Source organism: Rhipicephalus microplus, chromosome 3 (assembly GCF_043290135.1).
Source record: "Rhipicephalus microplus isolate Deutch F79 chromosome 3, USDA_Rmic, whole genome shotgun sequence".
Lineage (NCBI taxonomy): Eukaryota > Metazoa > Arthropoda > Arachnida > Ixodida > Ixodidae > Rhipicephalus > Rhipicephalus microplus.
Genome location: NC_134702.1, coordinates 245319419 through 245344405, shown reverse-complemented (window position 1 = coordinate 245344405; position 24987 = coordinate 245319419). Strand labels below are relative to the sequence as shown.

Sequence of the window (24987 nt, the reverse complement as noted above, 5' to 3'; positions counted from 1 at the left end):
ACAATTTATGATGACTTGTGCTTCGGCCACCGGGGCAATATTGCCGTTAGCTACGACGGCACGTGGAAGACGCGAGGCCATTCTTCCCACATTGGCGTGGGCACAGTTATCGAATTATTTAGTGGCTACGTGTTGGACTATGTCGTTCTTTCCAACTTTTGCCTAGGCTGCGAAGTGGGCCCAAAGCCTAGTAGTGAGGGCTATCAAGAATGGAAGGCTAACCACAAATGCCAAAAAAATACGAACAGCAAAGCGGGGCAAATGGAAGTGGAGGCGGCTCTAATTCTATCAGAGGTCGCTTGAACGCCATGGCCTGCGCTACACAACTATGCTGTCTGATGGAGACTCTAGGACATTTTGCACCATACAAGACGCCAAGGTGTATGGTTACATTGACGTGCAGAAGGAAGACTGTATTAATCATGTACAGAAACGGATGGGCACCGCATTGAGAAACCTGGTGCAGAAACAAAAGTGCGATGGGAAAAGAGGCCTTGGTGGGAAAGGCAGGCTCACAGGTGAGCTGATCACCACGCTGAGCACATATTATGGCCGGGCTCTGAAATCGCATGAAGGTGACGTGGGCGAGATGCAAAAGGCTGTGATGGCCACATACCGCCACGTCACCTCCACTGATGAATGCTCGGACCACAGTCTGTGCCCAGCTGGTGAAACTTCATGGTGTCGGCACAATGCCGCAAAAGCAAAGGGTGAGCCCGACCCCAGGCATGCCTACAATCTACCGAAAGACGTGGCAGAGGCATTACTACCGGTTTATACCCGGCTTTCGGAAAGAGCCCTTCTTCAGAGTTGCGAACGCGGCAAAACGCAGAACTCCAACGAGAGCCTACATTCGGTAATCTGGAGTTTGGCCCCCAAGGAGCACCATGCGTCCCTGTTCGCTGTTGAAGCAGCTGTTGCAGAAGCAGTGCTGCGCTTCAACACGGGCAATTTGAATTCTGCAACGGCAATCTTAGGTGAAATGGACATGAATGCGACAAGTACTGGTGCCAGGAGAGCGAGAGAAAAAGACCACCGTCGCAGCATTGTCTCCAACAAGGAAAGAACAGCGTCATTGGAACTCCGGAAGCTAGTGAAGAGGAGGCATGAGCACAGAATGCATTCAGACTATGCTTCTGGTGCGTTTTGAGGTTGTCTTGTTGCATCTTCTGCAATAAAAATGTGTGCCCACGTTTTTTCTCGATTTCTCAAAACGACAATTTTCATGTGCTTCCCATTATGCCGGAGCAATATCTCTTGTTCTATCTGGGTTATCATCACGATTTCTTTTTTGTTTCGAAGATAAATGCAGGGGATGTGTCGTAAAGTAAGTTTTATTGTAATAATTTTTGGAGAAAATTCTCTAAATGGATCTTTTGTTTCAAGTGTAGATGGGGAAATTTTTCATGTCATATTCAACATCCCACAACTTTGCTTCGAAATAGCCCAGAACAATGATTTATACTTTATTGCACACTGTGAACATACCGAATTGGTTCTATAGGTTGCACATCAATGTCCAAGTTACAGTTAATTAGCTAATTAGGCCTTAATTGAAAAAGTCGCAGTTCATTATATCTTTAAAACTAATTGTCACAGCAAGAAAAAAAATTAGATTTTTGAAATCAGCAGTAAAATCTACATAGGCTCTCCAAATTTGACTGAGGTACTCGCAAAAATAAAAGAGTTTTTGGAAGGTGTAGCATCCCCCCTTAACATGACTGACGGCTAATGTTACCTATGCACTCATGTCCTGCCGTGTATATCATGCTGAGTGAATGAAATATTCCTGAGAGCACAAAAACGTGCTTGACTAGATAGGTTTGATGAAAAGTGCCTTTGGTTCATCAAGAAATGCTTTGCATTGAAACCCAAAATGCAAGCATATTAGAGGATGTTTGTGTTGTGCATGAGGGTGAGTGAGTTGTTTATTCTGGACTGTGCAGGACAGCACCGAGCAGGAGCAGTCGTTTCCTCCCATTGGCAAGGTACTCGACTGTCTCCCAGGCAGCCCCACCATGTTCCCCGCTGGTAGGTCTCTCTCATGTGAGATGTGCACTCAACATCTTGCTCGTGAAGAGCCTGTTCAGACGAGAATGTGCAGTGTCAACTCTGTTGTTAGTTGGTCAACCACAAAATTTATAATTGCTGTACAATTGCTGTTCCTAGCCAGACGGTTCTTTATTTAACCCCTGACTCTGCAATAAAGCGGATGATCATCGTCATTGTGACCCATTGTTGGTGTGCTTTCTGTCACATTTGCAGGGTCATCTGATGAGTCTGAGGATAGCTCTGCAGAAGAGGACAACGACCTCGACTTTGAGGTCGGTGTACATTTATTACAACTATGTATAAACTCATCATGAAGACCAGGTTATTTATATTTCCTAATGTAGGTAAACACTAGGCTTGTGCGAATATTCGACTGCTTCGAATAATAGAACGAATAGTAGAGTACTTAAATTTGTTTTGATTTGAATTTAAATTGTTGAAAATTTCGAAGTATTTGCAGTGAATTAATTACATTAACCCGCATGTACCAACTGTAAAGGTCGTTTCACTGAAGTGTAAAAAGGATAAACCGTGAAAGCACCTGTCCAAGAAAAATCCGCTCTGCCGCGAAGCCATCTTTCAAATTTATAGAGGACCTGTAACACTTAAGGAGAACGGTCATAAAACGCTGCTGATCGGTAGTCGAGGGTACCGAGAACACGCGAAGCAAATATTCCAGTGCAGGATGCGGCCTGCAGCTCACTATAAATTTCCAAAATCAGCTAAAAATTGTTCTCTTCCCTCAGCAAATGACACTACAAGCTCGAAAATCACTTGTCACAGCCATTGGCCGATTTGAGCTTGGCTTGCTCGGTCGTCACTGTGGCCCCTGCGGAAGACCGCCGCTTGTCCACACATATGTGTGAGATGACACTGCAAGGCCATATATTTGAAGATTAATAATGAAAGATAGAAAAAGTACTCAAATTCACGAGGCACACACAATGTTTTTTCTTTCCCCATGCCCTCCCCCCCTGCTTCCAGCTTTTTTGTCAGGACGACAAGAGAGGATGCAATAACAGCGTGTGACAAATCTCGGGACTCCGCTCTTATAGGACTGATTATAAAAATTTTGTGGTGGTGAATTCATAAGGCGATAAGCTTTTTTAGTGGTTCTATAACTACTTGAAAAAGTGTTGCAGGGCTCCTTTAAATGAACATGTTACCCTCAAATCAATTGATTATTCAAATAAGCTTAAAAGCTTGTTATTACGCCTTACAAGCTCTAAGTATAATAAATTTTTAAATGTTACATATTTTACAGGTAATCCCTTGCATCCTAGCGCAACTCAAATCCCGCTACTATTCAAGGCTGTTTCAACTTATTTTGAACAAAAAAATAAATGACATGCGCATCGAGCCCCTACTTGAATTTTAAAAAAATATTGTACAAAAAATAGGTTAGTTAGGTCATGATAAATATTCTTGTTTTTTTTTTAATATGTCATGCATTCTGTTTTTGATTCATATATACCCTAAAAGCCCATTCGGGCATTACTTAGGGAGGTTTTAGTTGTACAATAAGTTTTGCAAATCAAAACATTGTTATTATATAATGAAAATGGTAAACAAAGTAAAATAAAGTTCTACAGGCAAAGAATTTGATTCAAAATTATGTTATCAAGATCACTATTAGCTTCGAATTCACTTCAAACCTAAAATTCACTATTTGTACAAGGCTAGTAAACACCTTTTTCAGAGCATGAAAGGTAGATTGAATATTTCACTCATTATTTTGGGGTTGCTCTTTGTGGCATTCAGAGCTAAAGGTTAACAAGCTTCAAAAGCAAAAATTTAGCACTTTCTTGTTACTGAATATAGAAGCCAGTGTTGCCGTGACCTCGCGATGGACTGTAGAAACATGTGAAACCAGGTTGTCGAATCACAGCCAATTTTAGATACTGCAAATTGTTTGGAAGTTCTGTGCAAGGCATTCCACTCAAACCTACCCACAGCACCCAGGAAGTTTTCACTGCATTTGCCAAACACACACCACTACTGCCTGTATGAGAGATTGCGCTATGCTCAGAGATTTTAGAGTCAGCATTATTGCTGGTTCAGGCTGCCTCTGGAAGATGCTGTTGGCAGCAATGTTCTTGTCTTGCCTGCAGCTGAGGCTTTGCTACCCTTCTTTCAAAGTTAGCATTGCTGGGCCCCAACACCTCTAGCCAGTCTGCCTTTTTGCTTGGTTGTTGTACACTTGGGAACATACTTTACTTCACACTATCAATAAGCCCCTGTTTGGGCAGCACTGAAGGCTGGGTTCGTAAACCCGGTACTGATCGTGCTATCGGCATTGCTTATCAAAAGCAGCCCGGTCCACTGCCAAATGGACCATGCCCAGCCTTCCCATTTGTTTGTCGAGCATAAACTGTGAGAAGAAAAGCCCGCGCAATGCATGCGAGCCCTGTTACTACCTTTTCCCTTCCTCAACTGTAGTTGATTATGCTGGTCACGTATTTAGCCAGCTGTGCTTTGAGAGTGTTCTCAACGAGTCACCTCCTTCTTCGCGACCACTCACCCCTGCCGCAAGTGAGCCAAAACAAGCTTCATTTGATTACGTGCAGCCTCATATTTTTGCTAAGTAGGCTTCAGGGCTGCTTCTGTTCAGCTGCCGTTTATGTACTGCATATGGACAACCAGGACGCTTGACACCTTACTCAGTCTTGCTAGATTCCTGAGACTTATGCACTCACAATGTTGCAGAAGAGAAAGCATTATTAGTACCATGGATTGAGCTGCTTAATTTGACCTAGTTTTCATGCCATTATGGACCATATCTCCTTGTGGCATCCAACAGCGTTCCACATCTGTTGCACTGAGTGGTTTGGTCTTAAGAGAACATGCCATTGACAATGCGGCCCTCTGAGCAACATCGAGGGATTCAACAACAAGCCTTGATGGCACAATGGATGGTTTTCTTAAAAATTACTATTACCACAAGTTCTTTGATACCGTTCAATTGTTGGTGCATTGTTTTGGCACTTTTTATATGGAAATGAATCCGTATTTATACATTCAATAAAAGGCATAATTTTAGTTGAATGATGTGTAAATATAACCACGTTGTGAATATTACCAACTCTGTTATATCGCTCACAAAAGGTTACAAAGAGTAAAAATTTAGGTTTCGAGAAAATACAGAGAAACAAATGTTCGCAATTTTTGAACCTCATGTAACACGAAATGTTAAATTTTTTTTGTTAGATGATTAGTAGTCACCAGGTATGTGACCTGTATGCCTACTGCTGCAACATGGCATCGTAGCAGCATATCATGCATAAGCAGCATGGCTTCAATAAGCCACATTTTTCTGCTTTTACTTTCAGTTATAAATATAGCCTCTTTTCGTGATATAAATTGCTGTTGTGGCTGAAATATCAGTCGAAGGTTTAAGAAACTAGGTCAGTACATGCGGCGATGTCTTCATGTTATAAATATACTGTTTTCAAAACTTTTCCATGATTTTGCATCTTGAAAGACCAGTGTCTCCCCTTAATCTTTCAGGTTCCCACTGGCTTTAGTGACCACCTACAAGTGCAGCCAGGTGAGTGGTACCAGTTCTGTCTACTGCCCTGTTGTCCCCGAAATCTTGTCTTACTTCTAGACTTTTTCGTGTAGCAGAAGTTACTATTGTTTTATGGGCATCGCTGGCTTGGTTGAGAGGATTACTCGTGATGAGGTGTACGTTTGCGCACGACCAATCATAGTCTAGTACTTATCCTGAGCAGGTCGAAATTGCAGGCACGAGTGGCATTTTTATTTCACTGAAGTTCTTAAAGGGTCCCTCTAACAATGTTCAAAGCCACATCGCTCATATGCTAGTTACATAGACTGATGGTTGGATCGATTAGTATAGCAAGAATGGCAGCTATAAAGGCCACACAGTCTGAAGTTATTCAGCCCAAAAATGCAAGAGTTGAGAATGCTAGAAAACGATAATGCCTGCCCAAAGCTTGATTCTCATGGGGCCACATGTCCCCATTTCACTCATTCATCAGGGTAACCTGGTGTTGTCAATCGCAAAAGCTCAAAGCTCTTTCGTCAATGCGAACTCGAAATGAACTCTGAATTTTATTTGAATTATCAAGAAATTTGAATTGTCAGAAGTTGTCAGATATACGACAGTGAGGAAGGTGACGCTGTACTTTATGATTAGGCATTGATTCTGTCAGATGTAAAAATTTTTAGAGTGTTTTTAAACGCTAACTGCACGCAATGAACACAAAGCAGAGCTGTAAGAGCCACAAGTTTATCAGCTATTTGCTTCTGATCAAACCATTTAAAGGAATAGTCAGTTGCCAACTGTTTCTTTGCTATATGTTCCTTCAGCACAAAGCCCTCTGTACCAGTTGAGAAGCATCACGGTTTACCATGCGTGTGCTTCGTTTCGAACATTTGTTTACTAGCAAAGCCTTTTTTTTTTGATGGCCTAAGGTGCTTATTTTTCATTCTTAGACTGTTATGATTATATAAGCACAAATGTTTAAATAGTAGTGGGAAACCAGCAGATATTTTTTGCTATGAAACCACAAAAGTGTGAATTAACCGAATGATGGAGTTTGAATTAACTCTTTGGTTACCAGGCCTATCCAAATCAATCACCGGGGATCGACGCTTTTGAATCACCGATTTTCGCATGTTGAATTTGTTTCCCGTGCACCCAGCACTTTCTAGTAGTTAGTTCAACCAGTCAACTTTCAGAATCAATTTGTATTTGCCCTTTTCGGGAACATAGGTATTTTTGACAGACCTTTGCGTGAACCACTGTGCATCTACTGTTGGAAAAGTGCACTAGGCTGGCGAACTGGACATAAGTGCGCGCCTTTCGTGATTATGCTACAGTAACATTAAAGTTCTGTGTTGGATAGAACCTTTGCAAGCCAAATATCGGATTAAAGTATCAGCTTTGCAACTTTACTATGTTGACAATAACGATAGCCAGAAATTTGTCTTATATTCAATAGAAAGCTGTTGGTAGGATTTAGGAAAAAAATATTCTACAAAAATATTTGCGAAGGTTTGCCACGTGTTTGAAGTGTTGAGGTGGCCTTCTATGACAGTTTCCAGCAGCTTTGGTTATGCTTGCATTCTTATATCAGACACAGGGTCACATCTACTGTCACTAGTTGCTCCTATGATGTCGTCATCACACACGCATGGTTGCGCATAAGCGCTGAAAAACACATGCGCTGCACAAAGCTGTCTTGCAACCGCACCTTAATTGAGTGATGACAGGCTTAGCGTTCGAGGATGACAGCACCTCAGCTTCAAGTTTTATGGCGACGATGTTTTGCGTCAGCTTGATACATTCACCGCCGTTCATGGGTTTGTTTTGTTTACATCCTCAAGTTGCTTCCTCTGCCGCAAGTGCTTACAGCTTCTGACCTTTGCGCACAATCCTGCTACTCTCGTTACGTGCATGGTCTACACTTCACTGGGGCGCAGTGCGCTGGCATTGGCTGCAGAGCTTCTGCTAACAACAAGAAGGTCCCCGGAGCACATCTTGGCTCTGACTACGGAGCACTGTAAAAAGTTCTGAAACTGCGTGCGATATTGTCCTTTATTTAATAGGATATGCGCAAAAAGCCAAAATGAAAAATTGCCCGTATCTGCATGTTACTCTGCAAATGTCATCGAAAGACGATAGTCTTGCATCTGGAGAGAGTGAACAAAATGTTTATTTTATGTTCTGCGCAAGAAAATTGGTTACTGGCATTCTTGAGGCGCTGCGTTAGAGTGCCTCGAGCGTGCAGCGGAGGCAAACGAGCACATCAAGTCACATCACACGTGAGACACGAGCGCTATCTGCCAGTTATCTTGGAAAACCAATCGCGCGGCATGCGCATTTGTCTTGGAAGCGATAAGGTGTAGAAAGGAAGGCGACGGGTAGGTGCCGCCACCGTGTCGTCATTGCCAAGCGTTGGAAATACTGCATTTCCTGCAAGCGTTGCATTCCCAGTGCAGCGTGGTAAATGCTACGATCCTTGTAAATACTTATGTATGCCTTCTCTAGTATTAAGCCACTCATAGAAAATATTGACGTATTGTTATGGTGCCTCAGATATGCGCAATTATTGCTTTTTAATTGACAATCGCGAAATTATGAACACTCAATCTTGAGCAATATTGGTGGGTGCTGCGAATGGGGTCGGCTGTTTGCGGTATCATTTGGTGCCATTTGGGGTATTGTTAAGAGCGGATAAACAGACAAAAGTACAGACAGACACACAGACAGACCAAAATTTTTGTGTCAAAGGTCCCCAAGACTATCATCTTTAATATGCTTGAATGCATATATTAGAACGCCATGCAGTGTAAGGTGACTCATAGAAAGAGGTGACGCTAGATGAAATAGCGAAGTTTTTTTTTATATATAAATGTAGATAAGGAGAGATAATAGCGAAGTTCATTGGACATCTCATTTTTAGAGAGATTATTTGCATCATGGGTATCAACCTACCCCTGTTGGTACATCAGGAGACTCTTATCGCAGCACAACAAATATTTACTGAGAAAAAGTATACAAGTACACTTGTGTCTCAAAAAAAAAAAAAAAAAATGCAATGCTTCACCACATGGCCCAAGCAACGAAGCTGCACCTCGTTTCTGATTTCTTTGTCTATGTGAAGAGAAACATTTTCGTACAGTATTCATTATTTTTTATACTATTCCTAGGTCAGTTATCTATAAAATGTATATTATGAATTTTCTTTATTTTGAATATTTTTGCATATATAGTGTTTTTATTGCCCTGTTTAACACCTTGTAAGGAAAAATTCTACACTTGTCATTTTTTATTCATTCTGAAATACTTTTGTTGCTCTACACCATAAACTGTTTGGAAAGAGCATTTCATTGTATAAAATGTGGAATGCTGTAATGTGTGCTGGAGTACTTTTCTAACTGGCAAAAACTATCTTCCCGAGACATGAAAAACAACCAATTTCATGCGGTAACGAAATATTTAAGAGGCTTTTAAATATGTTGAAAGAATGGAGGGCCAACCAAAAAATTTAATTCTGTTTGAATTAACTGAAAGTATGAATCATCAAACTTTGAATTATGGGGAGTTTACTGTAGTTGCTTGTTCTATGCTGTGTAATAACCATGCCATTACCACAGTTACCAACAACTTGAAGCCACACCCCAGCAAAAAGGGCAGTGCTTCCTATATTTTTTAGGAGCCCTTCAGTTCTTGCGCCAAACAACGCTCATAGGAGGCCGCCCTTTGCACGCTTGCCACAGCACGGCTATTGCCAGTTTATTATCTGCCCTGTAAGAAGTTGTAGTGATACTCTGTCTGCACGTACTGCAGTTGTGATAATGCTGATAGTTTCAGTTTTTAGCTTTCCACATTTGTAAATGGCATAAGATTTCAGCTCAATCACATTATGGAGCTCAAGTAACGAAAAATTTTGTGTTTGTATCTTGCACTCGGCTGTTACAACCACACGTTGGGATTGTGTGAGCCTGGATTGTGTGAGCCTTAGCCTTGTAAAGCTTTGCATGCCTCGTGTTTGAGCGCAATCAACCTGTCATTTTAATATATAGCGTTGCCTTGTGAAATGTCACAATAAATTACAAGCGTAGCTGTTTTATTGCTGACACAAGAAATACTCATTGGGATTCAGCTTTGCAAGACTGTCTAAGCACTTTTCACTCCAGTGCTACCTAACAGCTCAATAATAAGTAGTCAGGACAGGCAAGTCGTACCTTTTCTCTTTCATCTCTGGATTTTGTATTTCTTTTTCAAGTGCTTAAGGGGTATAAAAAGTTAATAGTCCAAGTGGCCTCATTCCAGGAACTAGTGCCCCGTGTGTATGGCTTTAGGCAAGTCAGCCCTTCCCTCTCAACTGAGGCTCATTCTTCTTTGTCTTCCACTTCAGTATGGGCTAAAAACACGAATTTGTACAGTCAACAAGTGGATAGCCTATATAAAAGCAATGACATTAAAAGAGTTTGTTTTGCATAAATTCAAACATCAACGTCGTTGGTTGTAAGCGTAAACGCGAGCATCTTTGCGTGACCGAGAAACCGAGAAAGATGCAAACAAAATTAATAAAAAATTCTGGCTTTGAGTGGGGATCGAACCTGGGTCCTTTGCATGGCAAGCGGGTGTCCTACCATACAGCCATGCCTCTGCTTGTGAGTACAGTGAAAATAACTTCCTCTGCTTGGAAACGCAGTGAAAGTAACTTTCATGCTTCACCGAACACACGCGTCCTGTATATATGCTACACAATACAACATGAACAATTGCAGTAATAATGCATGATAGAAGTGTACATTGCCATAGGCTGTCAGAACACAGGATTATCCTAGTGTCTTCATAGTTTAAAGCCAGTCACCCACTACAAAAGACACGCTTGCTACTGCACCCTTGAGGCTACACAGTGGGTACATAGCAAGTTCAAGATATATACACCAAGCACGTGAAGTACGCACTAGGAACAAAATATCGCTATTGCGTTCAACTCTTAACGGTGAAGCTTAAGGGTCCCCTAGTTTTTTTCTGAACATTACACAAAACATTAAAAGTGACAAAAAATGTCACAGAGTTCTTTGTGTACTCACTTAAGATAACTCGAAGGCAGGAGACATGCTCATTTCATTTCATTTCATTTATTTATACTGTTAGCCCAGAGTGGGCCGTTACAGGGTGGAAGTACAAACAATTATTTGCAAAAAAGAAGTACCGTACAGGTCTCGAGATAATTTCTCGGTATTATTGTGACCAGCAACTCGAAGTTATACATAACATACATAAATGGAACACACATGCGATGCAATACATACGCGCAGAACAGCACATGACGCATTTGAGGCGGCACTTTTGCACCGCGCTGAAGATTTGAAAGACAACTACTGCAGAATCATGCAACCAACAAAAAGTACACACACACGCCAAAAAAAAAAAAAAAAACATATGTCACTGTTATTCGGAAAATAAACGTTTTAGATTCTGTTCAAATGATGTAAGCGAGGAACAACCAATTATAGACTCTGGCAGCATATTCCAATCTTCAATAGCACGTGGAAAGTAACTGAACTTAAAGCAATCGTTACGTGGGACTAGGGGTGGTATATACATATTATGGCGATGTCTGGAGTGTTCTTGTGTGTTGACCTGGAAGTAATCTGAATAGTTTAGTTTAAAATGATTATGAATTAACTGGAAGAGGAATTTCAGACGCTCAATCCTCGTCCTAAGTTCAGGACTATCCAGTCCACCTGGCAGCTCCGGAGAGGCTCTTTTGCCTCTCCGGAAAATTTCACATTTGATGAGGCATCAGCTTTTTTTTTTCTAAAGTATACAAGTCCAGAGCATTACACAGCTTTTATTTATTCATTTATTTATTTATTTATTGTACCCTCAGGGCCCGAGGGCATTGCAGAGGGGAGTGGAGATATACATAACGGAAGCAATGTAAAACAGCAAGGAAAAAAACTCACAGCAGATAAGTAAGTAAAATAAAGTAGGCATAAATGACAACAATTTGATAAGGAAAAACGTGTACTAACAATAATAATCTTATATATACACACATATGTACGACATATATACAAACATATATATATACACACAAACATTTAGAGAAGATTAATAGTTTTATGAAACATATTTTTATCAGTTATATAAGCGATATCATGGGGAAGATCATTCCAACTGACACAAGTTCTGAGTATGAATGAGTCATGAAAACATTTGGTGTGACATGATGGAACTCCAACTTTATTGCGGTGATCAATTTGAACTGATATGTATGATGGCCTTGTTAATAATTTCTGTTTCAGATAGCTGTTGTAATAAATTTTGTAAAAAAGACATAATTAAGCTACTGACCTGCGATGAGAAAGAGGAGGAAGGGACAAACTTAATTTCATAGCGGTTACGCTGCTTGTTCGGTGTTAATTGGAGCTGCCTAAGCGTCACGCTGTGGGTAAGGCTCCCCTGAAAACAAGGTCTTGGATCTAAAGAGCGTACTCTTGTCCCACAGATGTTGCCTATGGTGAAGCGTGTTTCTATTCACCAAAGCCCTGGAGTGGGACATACTACAGCCTTAATGCCACCAGTTATGATGCTAGCCTTTGGTAATTCAGATCTTCTCTTTTTTTTTTGCATTTGCAGATATTCCGGAGCTGCCAAGTGTGCTGGTGAGTTAGGCTTTCCCCTCTAGCTGTAAGTCTCTGTGTGATGTCAGCTCTTCATGGAGAATATTTTATCACTGATCACTTATCTAATCTAATAAAACGAGCTAAAGTTTTCAAACACGCCATCCATTTATCTTTTTGTAATTTCAAAAAAGTAGCATAAGCCCTAACTTGGTGACAGTGTAAGATACTAGTATCAAAACATCGTTGCCGTCAGCACATGACTAAACCTGTTTATTCAAGTTGTTTGCTGATGCCACCATGTGTGCATATGGGATGGTAAAAGAAATTTGTTTGGCAATGCTAATCAAAAGCTTGGGGCTCACAGTGGTAGGCTCTGTGACACCTTCTATAAATTTTTTTTGTATGAATGAATGTTTATTTCATAACTTATTTATAAGTAACAAACACTTGTCAGACTATAGCCAAAGGCTATTTGAAGGTCCGACAAGTGTTGAAGCTAGTTGAAATTTGATGCACTATTTGGAGTTCAATGTGTGACCAAATGATGGGAGAAATAAAAAACAGGATCGTTTCTCATTTGGCAGTTCACTCTACCAAATGGCTGCAAGCTTGCGTTTGACAGAGCACAAATATTGCATTGGTGCTTTGCCTAAAAAACAAGAGATAAGCTCTCTGAATGTTGATTGAAGGTGACAAGCATGGTGATAGAACTGCATTAGGAGGCCTGGGGGTGCGGCCTCACCAGTGAGACCACCGGTAACGCACTCCCTCACCAAAGAAGGATTGCCCACCCTGGTGCAGTATCTGGCCAATACCTCCCACATGCATACGTCAATTAACTCACGGCCCTCAATCCCCAGTGGCTGCAAAGCAGCTGACCGCGGCGGTGGTCAGATATGTAATGCAGCAGAGGGTGCTACGAATCTCTGGGTCCGGGACAGGCTGCCCTTCTAGTGAGGCAAATCTAGCTGTAGAATTCGAGCAGCTAGAGGGTGTTAAATGGGATGTAATAGGGCTCAGTGAGGTTAGGAGGACAAATGAGGGCTATACACTGCTACAGAATGGGCACGTCCTGTGCTATCGGGGGCATGGCTGACAAAAGAGAACTGGGAGTGGGATTCCTTATCCACAGAAACATAGCTGGCAACATAAAGGAATATTATAGCATTAATGAAAGGGTGGTAGGTATCGTAATTAAACTCAGTAAGAAATATGAGATGAAGGTGGTACAAGCTTACATGCCTACATCCAGCCATGATGACGCGTCAGTTGAAAGCTTCTATGAAGACATGGAATCGGCAATGAGTAAGGTAAAAACACAGTATACTATACTGATGGGAGATTTCAATGCCGAAGTAGGCAAGAAGCAGGCTGGAGACCAGGCAATAGTATTAGAAATGCCAGAGGGGAGCTATTAGTAGAATTGGCATACCTCAAAAATTTATGGATCTCGAATACCTTCTACCGAAAACGAGAGAACCGTAAGTGGACATGGAAAAGTCCTAATGGCGAAGCTAAGAACGAAATAGACCTTATACTGAGCGCAAACCCAGGCATCGTGCAGGATGCTGAAGTGCTTGGAAAAGTACGATGCAGCGACAATAGAATGGTACGGTCTCGAATTCGCTTAAACTAGAAGAAGGAACGACAGAAACTGATATGCAAGAAGCTAATTAATGAGCTAGCACTGAGAGGGAAAGTACAGGAATTCAGAGTCTCGCTTCAGAATAGGTACTCGGCTCTTATCGAGGAAACCAGCCTAAGCGTTGACGCAATGAGTGATAATCTGACGAGAATCACTACAGAGTGTGCAGGGGAAGTTGGAGGTACGGTAGTTAGGCAGGACACTGGCAAGCTACCCCAGGAAACGAAGAATCTTATCAAGAAGCGTCAAAGCATGAAAGCCTCAAATACAACAGACAAAATAGGGTTGGCAGGGCTTTCGAAGTTGGTTAATAAGCGTAAAATATTCGATGTAAGAAGGTATAACATGGAGAGAATTGAACACACTCTGAAGAACGGGGGAAGCATCAAAGCAGTGAAGAGGAAACTTGGGATAGGCAAAAACCAGATGCATGCACTAAGGGACAAGGAAGGCAAATTCATATGGTTAAGATAGTTAAAATAGCACAGGAGTTTTGCGGAGATCTTTACAGTAGCCGGGAACACCATGACCTTAATATAAGCACTAGCAGTAAACCAGATGGCATCCCACCAGTAATGATAGAAGAAATCAGAAAAGCCTTGGAGGGAATGCAAAGAGGCAAAGCTTCTGGTGAGGATCAGATAACATCAGATATGCTGAAAGATGAAGGACAGATTTTGTTAGAAAAACTAGCCACCCTGTTTACAAGGTGTCTCCTGACTGGAAAAGTACCAGAATCTTGTAAGAATGCTAACATCATCTTAATACATAAGAACGGAGATGACAAGGACTTGAAGAACTACAGGCCGTTCAGCTTGCTGTCCATCGTATTCAAGCTATTTACAAAGGTAATTGCTAACAGAATTAAGGCAACATTAGAATTCAATCAACCAAAGAAACAAGCAGGATTTCAAACAAGCTACCCAATAATCGACCTCATTCATACTATCAATCAGGTAATAGAGAAATGCTCAGAATACAGCCAACCACTATATATAGCCTTCATAAATCATGAGAAGGCATTTGATTCAGTAGAAATATCAGCAGTCATGAAGACACTGCAGAATCAAGACGTAGACGAAGCATAAATAAACATCCCGAAAGAAATATACAGGGGATCAACTCCTATCATAGTGCTTCATAAAGAAAGCAACAGAATACCAGTCAAGGAGGGTGTAACAGGGGATACAATCTCCCCAATGCTATTTATCGCGTGCTTACAGGTAGTTTTCGAAGCCTAGAGTGGGAAGAGTTAGGGATAAGAGTTAACGAAGAGTACCTTAGTAACCTGCACTTTGCCGATGACACTGCATTACTGAGTAACTCAGGGGACGAATCGTAACTCATGATTACAGAGTTAGACAAGGAGAGCAGAAAGGTAGGTCTTAAAATTAATCTGTAGAAAACAAAATTAATGTACGACAACCTCAGAAGAGAACAGTGCTTGGAGATAGGTAATAGTACATTTGAAGTTGTAAAAGACTATGTCTGCTTAGGACAGGTACCAACTGCGCAGCCGAACCATGAAATTGAAGTAACTAGAAGAGTAAGAAAAGCGTGGAGCACATTTGGCGAGCACTCTCTAATCTTGATAGGTAGATTGTCATTATTCTTCAAGAGGAAGGTGTATAATAGCTGTATCTTGCTGGTACTTAGCTACACAGCAGAGACCTGGAGACTTACAAAGAGGGTTCAGCTTATTGAGAACAACGCAGTGAGCAATGGAAAGGAAAATGGTAGGTGTAACCTTAAGAGACAATAAGAGAGCAGAGTGGATCAGGGAACAAACAGGGGTTAAAGATATAGTTGAAATCAAGAAAATGGAATGGACATGGACCGGGCATGTAGCGTGTAGACAAGATAATCGCTGATCATTAAGGGTAACTAACTAGATTCCAAGAGAAGGCAAGCGGGTTAGGGGGAGACAGAAAGTTAGATGGGCAGATGAGATTAAGAAGTTTTGGGGTATAAAATGGCAGTAGCAAGTACGGTACCAAGTTGACTGGAGGAACATTAGAGAGGCTTTGTCCTGCAGTAGACAAAGTCAGGCTGATGGTGATAATGATCATGATCATAAGCGTCAAACAACAATTGTCAGAGCGAAAGGTCAATGTATGAGAACATCGAAAATGACTATTATCAACAGCAGTGCCCTACTTATCGAGAAATTAAGGTAAATGCACAAGAATACGTTCACTGCAGTAGGACATTCTCAAAATGATCCCGATGGCATCAGACGAACCACCTACAATTAATCACTAGCACTTCAACTAGCTGCATTAAATAAAGAACCTTCCGTGCATCAAGAGACGTAGTAAAACGCTGCTTGTTCATTTCTGTTAAATTTATGGAAAAAAGAACCGCGGTATATTATTATGAGGAATGGCACGAGTGATTCAAAAGTTCGATTTTGGCATAGTTAAACTGGACAGGTCATGCTATCTAGCGGGCCCAGTTGAACCAATAACCTCTGCCATCTTTGAGTGAATGGCAGGAAATTGTTGAATTGTTGTTGCTGCTGTGGCTCCTGCTGCTTTCGTTCTGCTGCTACTAGTGTCGGCGGCCACACAGTGAAGCCGGGCAACATTGTGCACGGCAACAGTGACGAGAGATGTTTCATTTTGGCAGGTAATTTGAAGTGCGCTAACCCGATGCGGACCACTAAAATGTGATTTTCATTCAAAATAAGCCCTTCCTTGACACAAAAGAAACACTACTAGGTTTCTTGAGTGCTATTTCAACAATCAACATCAACCTAATAGTTGCATTAGTGTCCCTGTAATAGCCTCATCGCAGGAGGAGGTGTCATACTTTCGAGAGTGTTGCAGATTAGTCAATTATTAGTTGTCACATGTTTTGCCAATGCTTGCCATTTTTATGTTCTGCTCTTTCTTGTACACACAATTTAGTTCTTTCTGTTATTGTTTTTTTTCTGGTTCTCCACTCATTCTGTCTCTTTAGCAAGTCAGTGCCTGTGCTTGTTGTTATTTACTCATCTTCACTTTTTCTAGCTCTGTTTTTATCACTCAGGATAGTTTGTAAAATGTGGGTGGCTTGTGCTGCAGCAGTTTCATGAGCACTGCATAATGACTGATGATGATGACTAACTACAGTCCTCCAAGAAAGTATTGCCAACATGTTGAGGCCCTTCATCAACCTCTTCACCCTCCAAATCAGCCTGAGCCGGCCATTGAAGGATGAGCTTGAGAGGAGTGCCTCCCACTGCGCTCTCATGGTTTTCACATAGTGGTGTTCCATGTTATGTGTTCACTACCATGTAATGTGGTACTACATGGTTGGTGGGGCCTTGTGCAATCAGTATTCAAATGCATGTTATGTGGTGTAGTTAGGTTTTTGTATAGGCCTGCCTTGAGCCTATGGCAGGTGGTGGCACCCTCCATTCATAGGTGTATAGTACGAGGGGGACGGGGGAGCTGGAGGCTGGGCTGCTTCATGGGGGAAGAGCCCCCCACTAGCGCTGGCACGGGATATTTTTGAAGAGCTTTGCTTAGGCTTTTGTGCATTGCCAATGAACTGTTCTCCATTCTGTCTTGGAGCTATTTCGGCCCACTCCTTTTCCTTTTAGTTTTTCAAAATTTGTATCATGGGTCAGTTATTAGTAGTCTTGTACCTGTGTATCATTGAGAATGAAGTTGCAGGAGGACTAAAGTTGCGGCATTTACACAGCTCTTATGCAAAATAAGTATGGGATGTATGCATAAAATAAAGTGAAAGTTTTATTTTATGAAACAGACAAGTGTTTATTATCTTTTTAATAATTTAGATTGGTCTCCCTGTTTCTCTGCTGTATATATAAAGATATATATATACGTATACGTTCTCTTATTCGTATCAGATTTTAATAATGTTAACCCATCAATTTCTATCACGCACGTCTGCTCGACAGAAGCTACAAACTTCTTTGACGTCTCTATTTGTTTAATAAACGGCAACTTAATCACCAAGCTTTCTCAAAAGCCTTCTGGCCGACAACAATACATCCGTTTCAACAGCAATCACGCTAAACATTTTAAATCCAGCATACCACACAGCCAGGTTGTCCGATTTAAGTCCATTTGCTCCGAGCAAGGAGACTACAGTGCTAGTTGTGATGAACTGCGTGTTATCCTTCTAAAGCAGAAATACCTGGCACAGATTATCAATGACGCAGTGGTATGTGCAGACATGCTTGACTGTAAAACGCTTTTTAACGCAGAGAAATGTCCACGTAGCCTCAGCGCTAACCTTGTACACACGCATAGCACGTCTGCGCCCAATGCAGCAGCCATTCTTAAGCAACGTCACAATATATTGACGCAAAGCGAGCACCTAAAGAATGTTTTTTCAGAGCCACCCCGCGCTCTGCATCATCGCTGTAGGAATTTGCAGGGCATTCTCACGTCCTCCAAAGTACGTAATAATTTCACGAGTTGGCTGCCATTCATGCCACAAACCTCGATGCAAGGTATGCAATCGGATGACAACCACTGCTGTGGCTAAAAGCTCGGCAAATAATTTTAGTTTAAAAATTCATGGCGATTTTACCTGTGACACAGATGATGTAGTTTATCTGTTTGGGTGCTTCATTTGCCACTTGGAGTATATCGGTCACACCGAAAATGCATTTCGCTATCGTTTTAACAATCACAAGGTGCATGTGCACTCCATGCCTCATTTGCCGATTTTTAGACACGTCGCCACTACCGGACATGCCTTCGATTCATTTAAGAGGACTGTATTGGAGGCGAGATTCACGTCGCATTATGAGCGCGAAATACACGATTCATTTCTAATTCACAAGTTCGAAACAGTTTCTTGGAGTTTAAATGAAAACACGGGTAAACTAGCCAGTGTACTTGCTTAAGATACAGTGCGTAAGATACAGCTATCTCAGATACAACTGAAACAGCTGTGTTCGAGCAGTGTAGCGTACTCCCTGCAGCTTCTCTTGCTAGCCAAATAACTGGTTATATTAAACTATTTTGTGACTTTCTACAGATTTCACATACCTTGGTTTTACTGTAGCTAGTCCATTGGGAAATCCTGTCCATACAACTTCTAAATATGGCAACAAAGGTGCAAGCAGTGCAAGCATAAGATTGTGGCACACCCTACTTCTTAATTTGATTATAAGCGCACCTTCTCGCTTGGACTGCTTCAACAATATGCTGTGCAACAACAAACTGCAGAGTTTATTCTTTTACCTTGGGGGGGTCTTTGCTTTCACAGCTTCTCAATGCACCTGTCGGACAACCCAGAATAATGCACAGCAACTAAGTACATAACAGGAGAAGCAAAGCTTCAGTGGAATATTGACAGTTGAAGACCCATCTGGTGTGCATTTGCATAGAGGATGTCAGCCAGTACTGTGTTTTTGTTGCTGTACACCTAACACAATTGTTTGTACTGCATTATGAGTCCACTGCAGTAGTCTGGCAGTGTTATGAAACCAAAGCTAAAGTTTGCAAAGCGACGAAAACTCCAGGCCTTGCTCTAGCGGTGAGCTCCGGAAAACTTGAGGATAGGCGTGGGAGAGGGTGCTGGTGAGTCAGTGTTTCGCCGAAACGGGAGCGCATGCGACACGCACATAACTTAAGCGAAACTTGTTATGACAGGTTTTTCTGAAGAAAAAGTGACTGACGCTTTTATGACAGTCTGAATTGTTTTCTCTGAACTGAAAGTAAAAATATGTGCTCTGGTGCTAATTGTCTCTCTTTTTCTTTGCCTTTCTGTTGTAGGGCTCACGTGCCGACAGCCCCTTTGAAGGTATTTTTCTACCTTTTATGTTTGCCCTTTGTTTGATCATTTATTTTTTGGTCTTTCTTTAATTTTTGTGTCACAGTTGTCCATCTTGTAAATCTGTCAACACTTCTCACCTCTCCCATCGCGCACACACACACACACACACACACACATATGTGCAGACGCATAACGAAAGATTTAGTACAGCAACTGACTGCCTTCTTTTTAGTTATACTGAGTGGGCCAGTTTCCAAGCCATTATGCATTATGTTGTACCCTTGAATAATCTTTTGAGATTTACAAGGTGTGATAAAACATTTTAACGGGAATTATAGCAGTCAAAGTGATATTAAAAATTTTTATACTTTAAGTGTTAGGTTATTATTTTTGTTATTTTAGTGACATTTATTTTAACTTTGTATAATCAATTTTCTAGAACTGAGTGGAGATAAACTTAATTTCTTCTCCGTCTGTGAGTACTTGGTGCAACTTGGTAATCTTTAGAAACATTCCCACATTTGCACTCACTTCTACTCAAGAAACATACTCCACATGCAGTGTGTGTGTGGTGTTTCTTGAGTGGAAGCCTATGTCCATTTATATTGCTTCCAATAAAAAAAATATGAGGCCTAAAAATTCCCCTTGTTTTCGTAAAAAAAAAAATGTGTTTGACATCTGCGCATTCGTGAAAAGTGTTTTTGTTCATGAGTGATTCCGCAAGTGGTCGACATTAGTCGGAAAACTAATATTTTAGATTTGATTTAGTATTTGATATTTTATGCACCTTTTACCAAATAGCCTGAAAGTTAACTTCATTTTTTTTAATGCCATACTTTACGAAAAAAAATGTTGAACCTGGAGGGACCAATTTTATCTGAGGAATTGGAGGGACCAATTTTGCCACTTCTCATTCTCATGAGAGGCTATCATAACACAAAGGTTATCGTTACAAAGGAAATATTCTTTTCATGAAATTTATGCATAATTACGAGTAAAGTAACACTGTTTCAAATTTTTAGTGCAAGGTTAAATATTTTTTAAAAATGTTTAGATTAGTGACATTTTAAAAAGTTTGTGTTCCATATTTTTTTTCTCATAAGATAGTGTTGATACGTGGGGTTTAACGTCCCAAAACTACCATATGATTATGAGAGATGCACATAAGGTAGTGTAAGTATCATTGCAAAACTTAGTGAGTTGTGAGAACATAATGTGGTTAAATAAGTAATTAAAATGTCTTTATGGTAGGGCAAACATATATTTATCTGTTGTCTTAAACTTCCAATATTGGCAAAAGTGGACCTTGTTGAAAAGTAAATATTAAAATATTTTTCTTCAAATTTTGTAAAGAGACAACTGAAGACCATGAGAAAGGAATATAGAAAATTATCTTGCATTATTTTGTTTGTAGTGACAATACTTAGGGTACAAGTCAGAACATTTCCAAAGTGCGCTGCGATACTGAAAAACTGAGAAATCGGAATATAAAAGCAGCAATAAGCTTCCAACGGGAGGATATATTGACCACCTTTGGAAAAGAAAGGAAGTTACAGTTAATCAGAGTAACTATTTTAAGCACAATCTTCTACAGTACCTGAATTTGCACTTTTATATTGAGCACTGAGACTTTCATTTATTGGCACTTAGAAGAAACTGCTGTGATGGCCATGAACCTTCCAACAAGCTAGGAACCTTACGTCAGTTTAAGAAAAATTGGTCAGAATTTTTGTTACGAGTTCACGGGGTATGGTGGCGGGGGGTGTATCACCCCCTGTGAAGTTATTTGTGTCTCATGGTGCAAAAGTAACTCATGGACAAGGTTTAACAGCCGTCGAGTGGCAGGTGGCACAGTGCTCATGCTGATTCGTCGCCATCACTATGGTAGCGCGGTAGCGCCAGCAGAGCTGCCTGGTGACTTTTGGCTAAGTGGCTGCACAAAAAATATTTGTGAGCTTTGTTAGTGTGTGGCAGGTGGTGCGAAGGAACGGCACTGCGGGTGGTTTCCCGCAGGCCCCTTGTGACGAATCGAACATTGGCAAAACCGCCTTTGTGTTACCTTGTACTATTTGTTTTTTATGTTAATTGAGTGTATTGGATTATTGTATAAAGTTTTTTAGCGTGTCACTAGTGGTGTATTGAATTCGGCTGACGATATCGTCATTTGTAAAACTAGTTGAATTATTGTACACAATGTTTGGTTTGCCTGACTGCATCTGCTGCGTCCGTGTGTTTCGAGAATGCGATACTCTCAGCGAGACCCAGCAATGTTCTCGGCATGTTTGGCTAAGCACATCTGACAGTCGTGTTGATGGCCCTGAACTGATGATGTTTGTGTTTTGTTGGTGTCATGTACTGCTAAAGGTGATCAGTAATAGATGTGGCTTCTCTTCTATTTTTTTCCCGTATTCATCGCGTAAAAAGCAGATCGTGGGTACTTCAAGGGCTTCTGTTTTATCTTGCAAGACCCAACACTCGCGTTGGAGCATTTCTGTGTGTAAGTTTATTTGCAAATATACACAGATAATCTCCAACTGTGTCACTGTGTATTTGATTTCCTCTATTATAGCTCCGGGATTAGCAGTGTATATGTGCTTTCATAGACAATATTTGTCACAGTTGTAAAACTTTCTTTCTACTCGAAAGGGGGTCAGCGTTTACTCTCGTGGAAAGCTGATTGCTGCTTTTATATTTCGATTTCACAGCATCTCAGTGCATTCTGCAAAAGCTCTGGCTTGTAGCCCGAATAATGTCACTACAAAAAAATTAATACAACAATTTAATTATTTTAATCGTTTATTGAGCATGTTATATTCTCACAACTAACCAAGTTTTGAAACGCTACTTGCATTGCTTTACAAGAAAAAAAAAACATTAAATTTTTAAAAAATGTCATATATCTAGACATTTTTGAAAAAATATTGTACTTTGCTCTACAAATTTGAAACATGAATAATTTCTTGTTCTTTATGCATAGACTTCGCAAAAAAAGTGTTTCTTTTGCAACGATAACCTTTGCATTTTTATAGCGTCTCAATGTTTAGAGGGTGACAGTTGACAAAATTGGTCCCTCTGTATTCAGTAAGATTGATATTTTTCTTCTCATAAATTATGCCAATAATAAAAAAATGAAGTTGACTTTCAGACTATTGGTAATTAAATACACGAGGTTATTAAATACACAACAAACTCTAAAATATCAGTTTCTGGACTCGTGTCGATTTTTTGTGGAATTACTGTCATGTAATAGAAACTGTGCCATTATGAGTAGCTTTGTGTAAGTGGAAACAAGTCTTCCCCTAACTTGCATCATGCTACAATGGAAACTTGCACGATTTACATGTAAAAAAAGTTCTGTTGTATCACAATGTTTCTTTTCACAAAACTTAATGTGCCTCACTGACTTTTACGGAGCATATTTGCTTGTTTCACGCTTATTTCTAGAATTGGCTCCTGGCTCTTCTACACCACAATGCATGGTGTGCAGCTACTCGGCAGATTCAGCGTGAGTTGCATGCCTTTTTTTGTACGTCTATTCGCGTGGCACAGAGCTCACAGTTTGCATCTACGTAGTGGTAACCTGAACACGTATATTGGTGCATACCTTGATTATAAAAGATGCTGCTTTTATTACAATGCCAGTTATATAAACATTCTCGACAGATATGAAGCCTAAATAGATAACATCCCCATGCACATTGCGTGTTCTATCCACAAGTGGGAGCACACGAGCAGGTGCGATGAACAAGGCTGAAGCAGAGATAGAATGAGCCAATCCTGCTCTGTCTCATGGAGGGCACATGAAATAACACCCCCTCATGGGCGAAGCATGCGGTCAATAGCTACTCAAACAGAGAGGCAGTGCCCCACTCCCTTTGAAGGCGAGTGATGGAACTTGGTGAAAGAAGTTCTGTCATTCGCACGTCATCAGCTTGAACAGATTTTCTTTTTTTTGAACATGTGGCTAACCTACCGTCAGGTGTACTTCTGCAGCGGGCGCACTAATTATGCAACCCACAATGCCCGGGTCAGCCAATAACCATGAATTTCAGTACATGGCATCATATGTAGGTAAAAGAGGGAGCGATTCTAAGTTGACCTTGAGAATCAATTGTAAATTCGTGGCCGCATGTTGTGCTACGATGTTTGGTTTGCTTGTCTTCGGGAGCGTCGACTACTGCTTGGAAGTGTTTTCTGACTTGGTTGAAAAAGTGTTGCAGGGCCCATTTAGAAGAAAGGTATCATAGCAGTTCTGCCGGCTGTCAACTGCCACTGCTAAATAAATGGCATGGAGGAAGTAGAGAAAAATATGATGCTTCATACTTTTGTTTTATGTCCTTCTTGTGTTTTGCCTTGGTAGCAGTGTTGCAGAGTTTCCACCCTGGAATTGGAATGATTCCGGAATCATTCCACATTTTCACGACCTCAGAATGAAATGAGAACAGAATTAAGTGCCTTTTGCCAGAAATGGATTGGGAATGGAATTACGTCTTTTACCGAAGTAGAGCACGTTTTCGTCTACATGCTGTTTTTCAAACTGTGATTTAGTAAATCAGAGCTGCAAATTTAATAATAAAGCAACATTTTTTAAATAGCCTGGCTGATTACAAGCACAGTACATTTATAAGTAACACGTCTACTACAAGTTTGTCCTTATATTGACTGTGCTCCTCTGAAATTTGTCCCTATTTTTTGCGTAACCGCGATCAAGCGGAACTACAGCAACAGCATATCCCCTTCCCCCCATTACCTCCTGTGATTTTTTTCACTCTCGCCGGAACCCTAGCTACAGTCCCCAGCTATCTGCTGTCTTCACATCTTTTACGTCTTTGTGCTAGCTTCTGTCATCGTTGGATGATTCGGACGCATGTTCGATAAAACGCTTCTCTAAGTTGTGATATGTATTAACGCTGGCGCAATGCTTTTGTTCACCGTAATCTCACCTCCTACTCCCCTTCGCCCCATTTTTCCCCTACTGCCCCCCCCCTTTCTAGACACATGAGCAACTTCACCCGAAATTTTGTCAGAGGAGGTCTCTAGGTCAGCGCAGCACGCAGTCGTACAGAATAAACGTTGTGCACTCCCTCTTCATACTGACAGAGAGAGAGAGAATAAACTTTTGAAAGCATTGGCTCTGAAAGCCGCCTGAAGCAGGAAAGCCCATGTAACTACGGCCACGGCGGCGCCTCCTCGATTCTCAAAGAAAGCCTATCCGCCAAACTAAACCCACATTCACTTTGTTCTTGGGTGGGGGGGGGGGGGTTATGTGTTGCCGGCTAGAGAAGCACTACTGCCATACTACCACACTGGCTGCTGCGTCCAGCGGTTCGTGCTTGAGCAGCTCATGCTGTGAAGCGGAACACATAGTTAAGTAGATGGTAATTACCTTACCTCACTTTTTTTAGAGCCAACCGTTCAAAGAGCCGTACAGT

The 24987-nt window shown here is 41.0% G+C and overlaps 1 protein-coding gene across 2 annotated transcripts in view; it reads left to right on the top strand.

Annotated features, from left to right (window-relative positions):
- LOC119168853 (uncharacterized) overlaps window positions 1-24987 on the top strand; it is a 174132-nt gene that overhangs the window by 20158 nt on the left and 128987 nt on the right. For both annotated transcript variants that reach the window (XM_037420148.2, XM_075890877.1), the window contains 6 exons: window positions 1947-2031; window positions 2266-2324; window positions 5560-5599; window positions 12185-12210; window positions 19555-19582; window positions 23000-23060. In XM_037420148.2, coding sequence (XP_037276045.2) covers window positions 1947-2031; window positions 2266-2324; window positions 5560-5599; window positions 12185-12210; window positions 19555-19582; window positions 23000-23060 — 299 coding nt within the window. The remainder of the gene's footprint in view (window positions 1-1946; window positions 2032-2265; window positions 2325-5559; window positions 5600-12184; window positions 12211-19554; window positions 19583-22999; window positions 23061-24987) is intronic.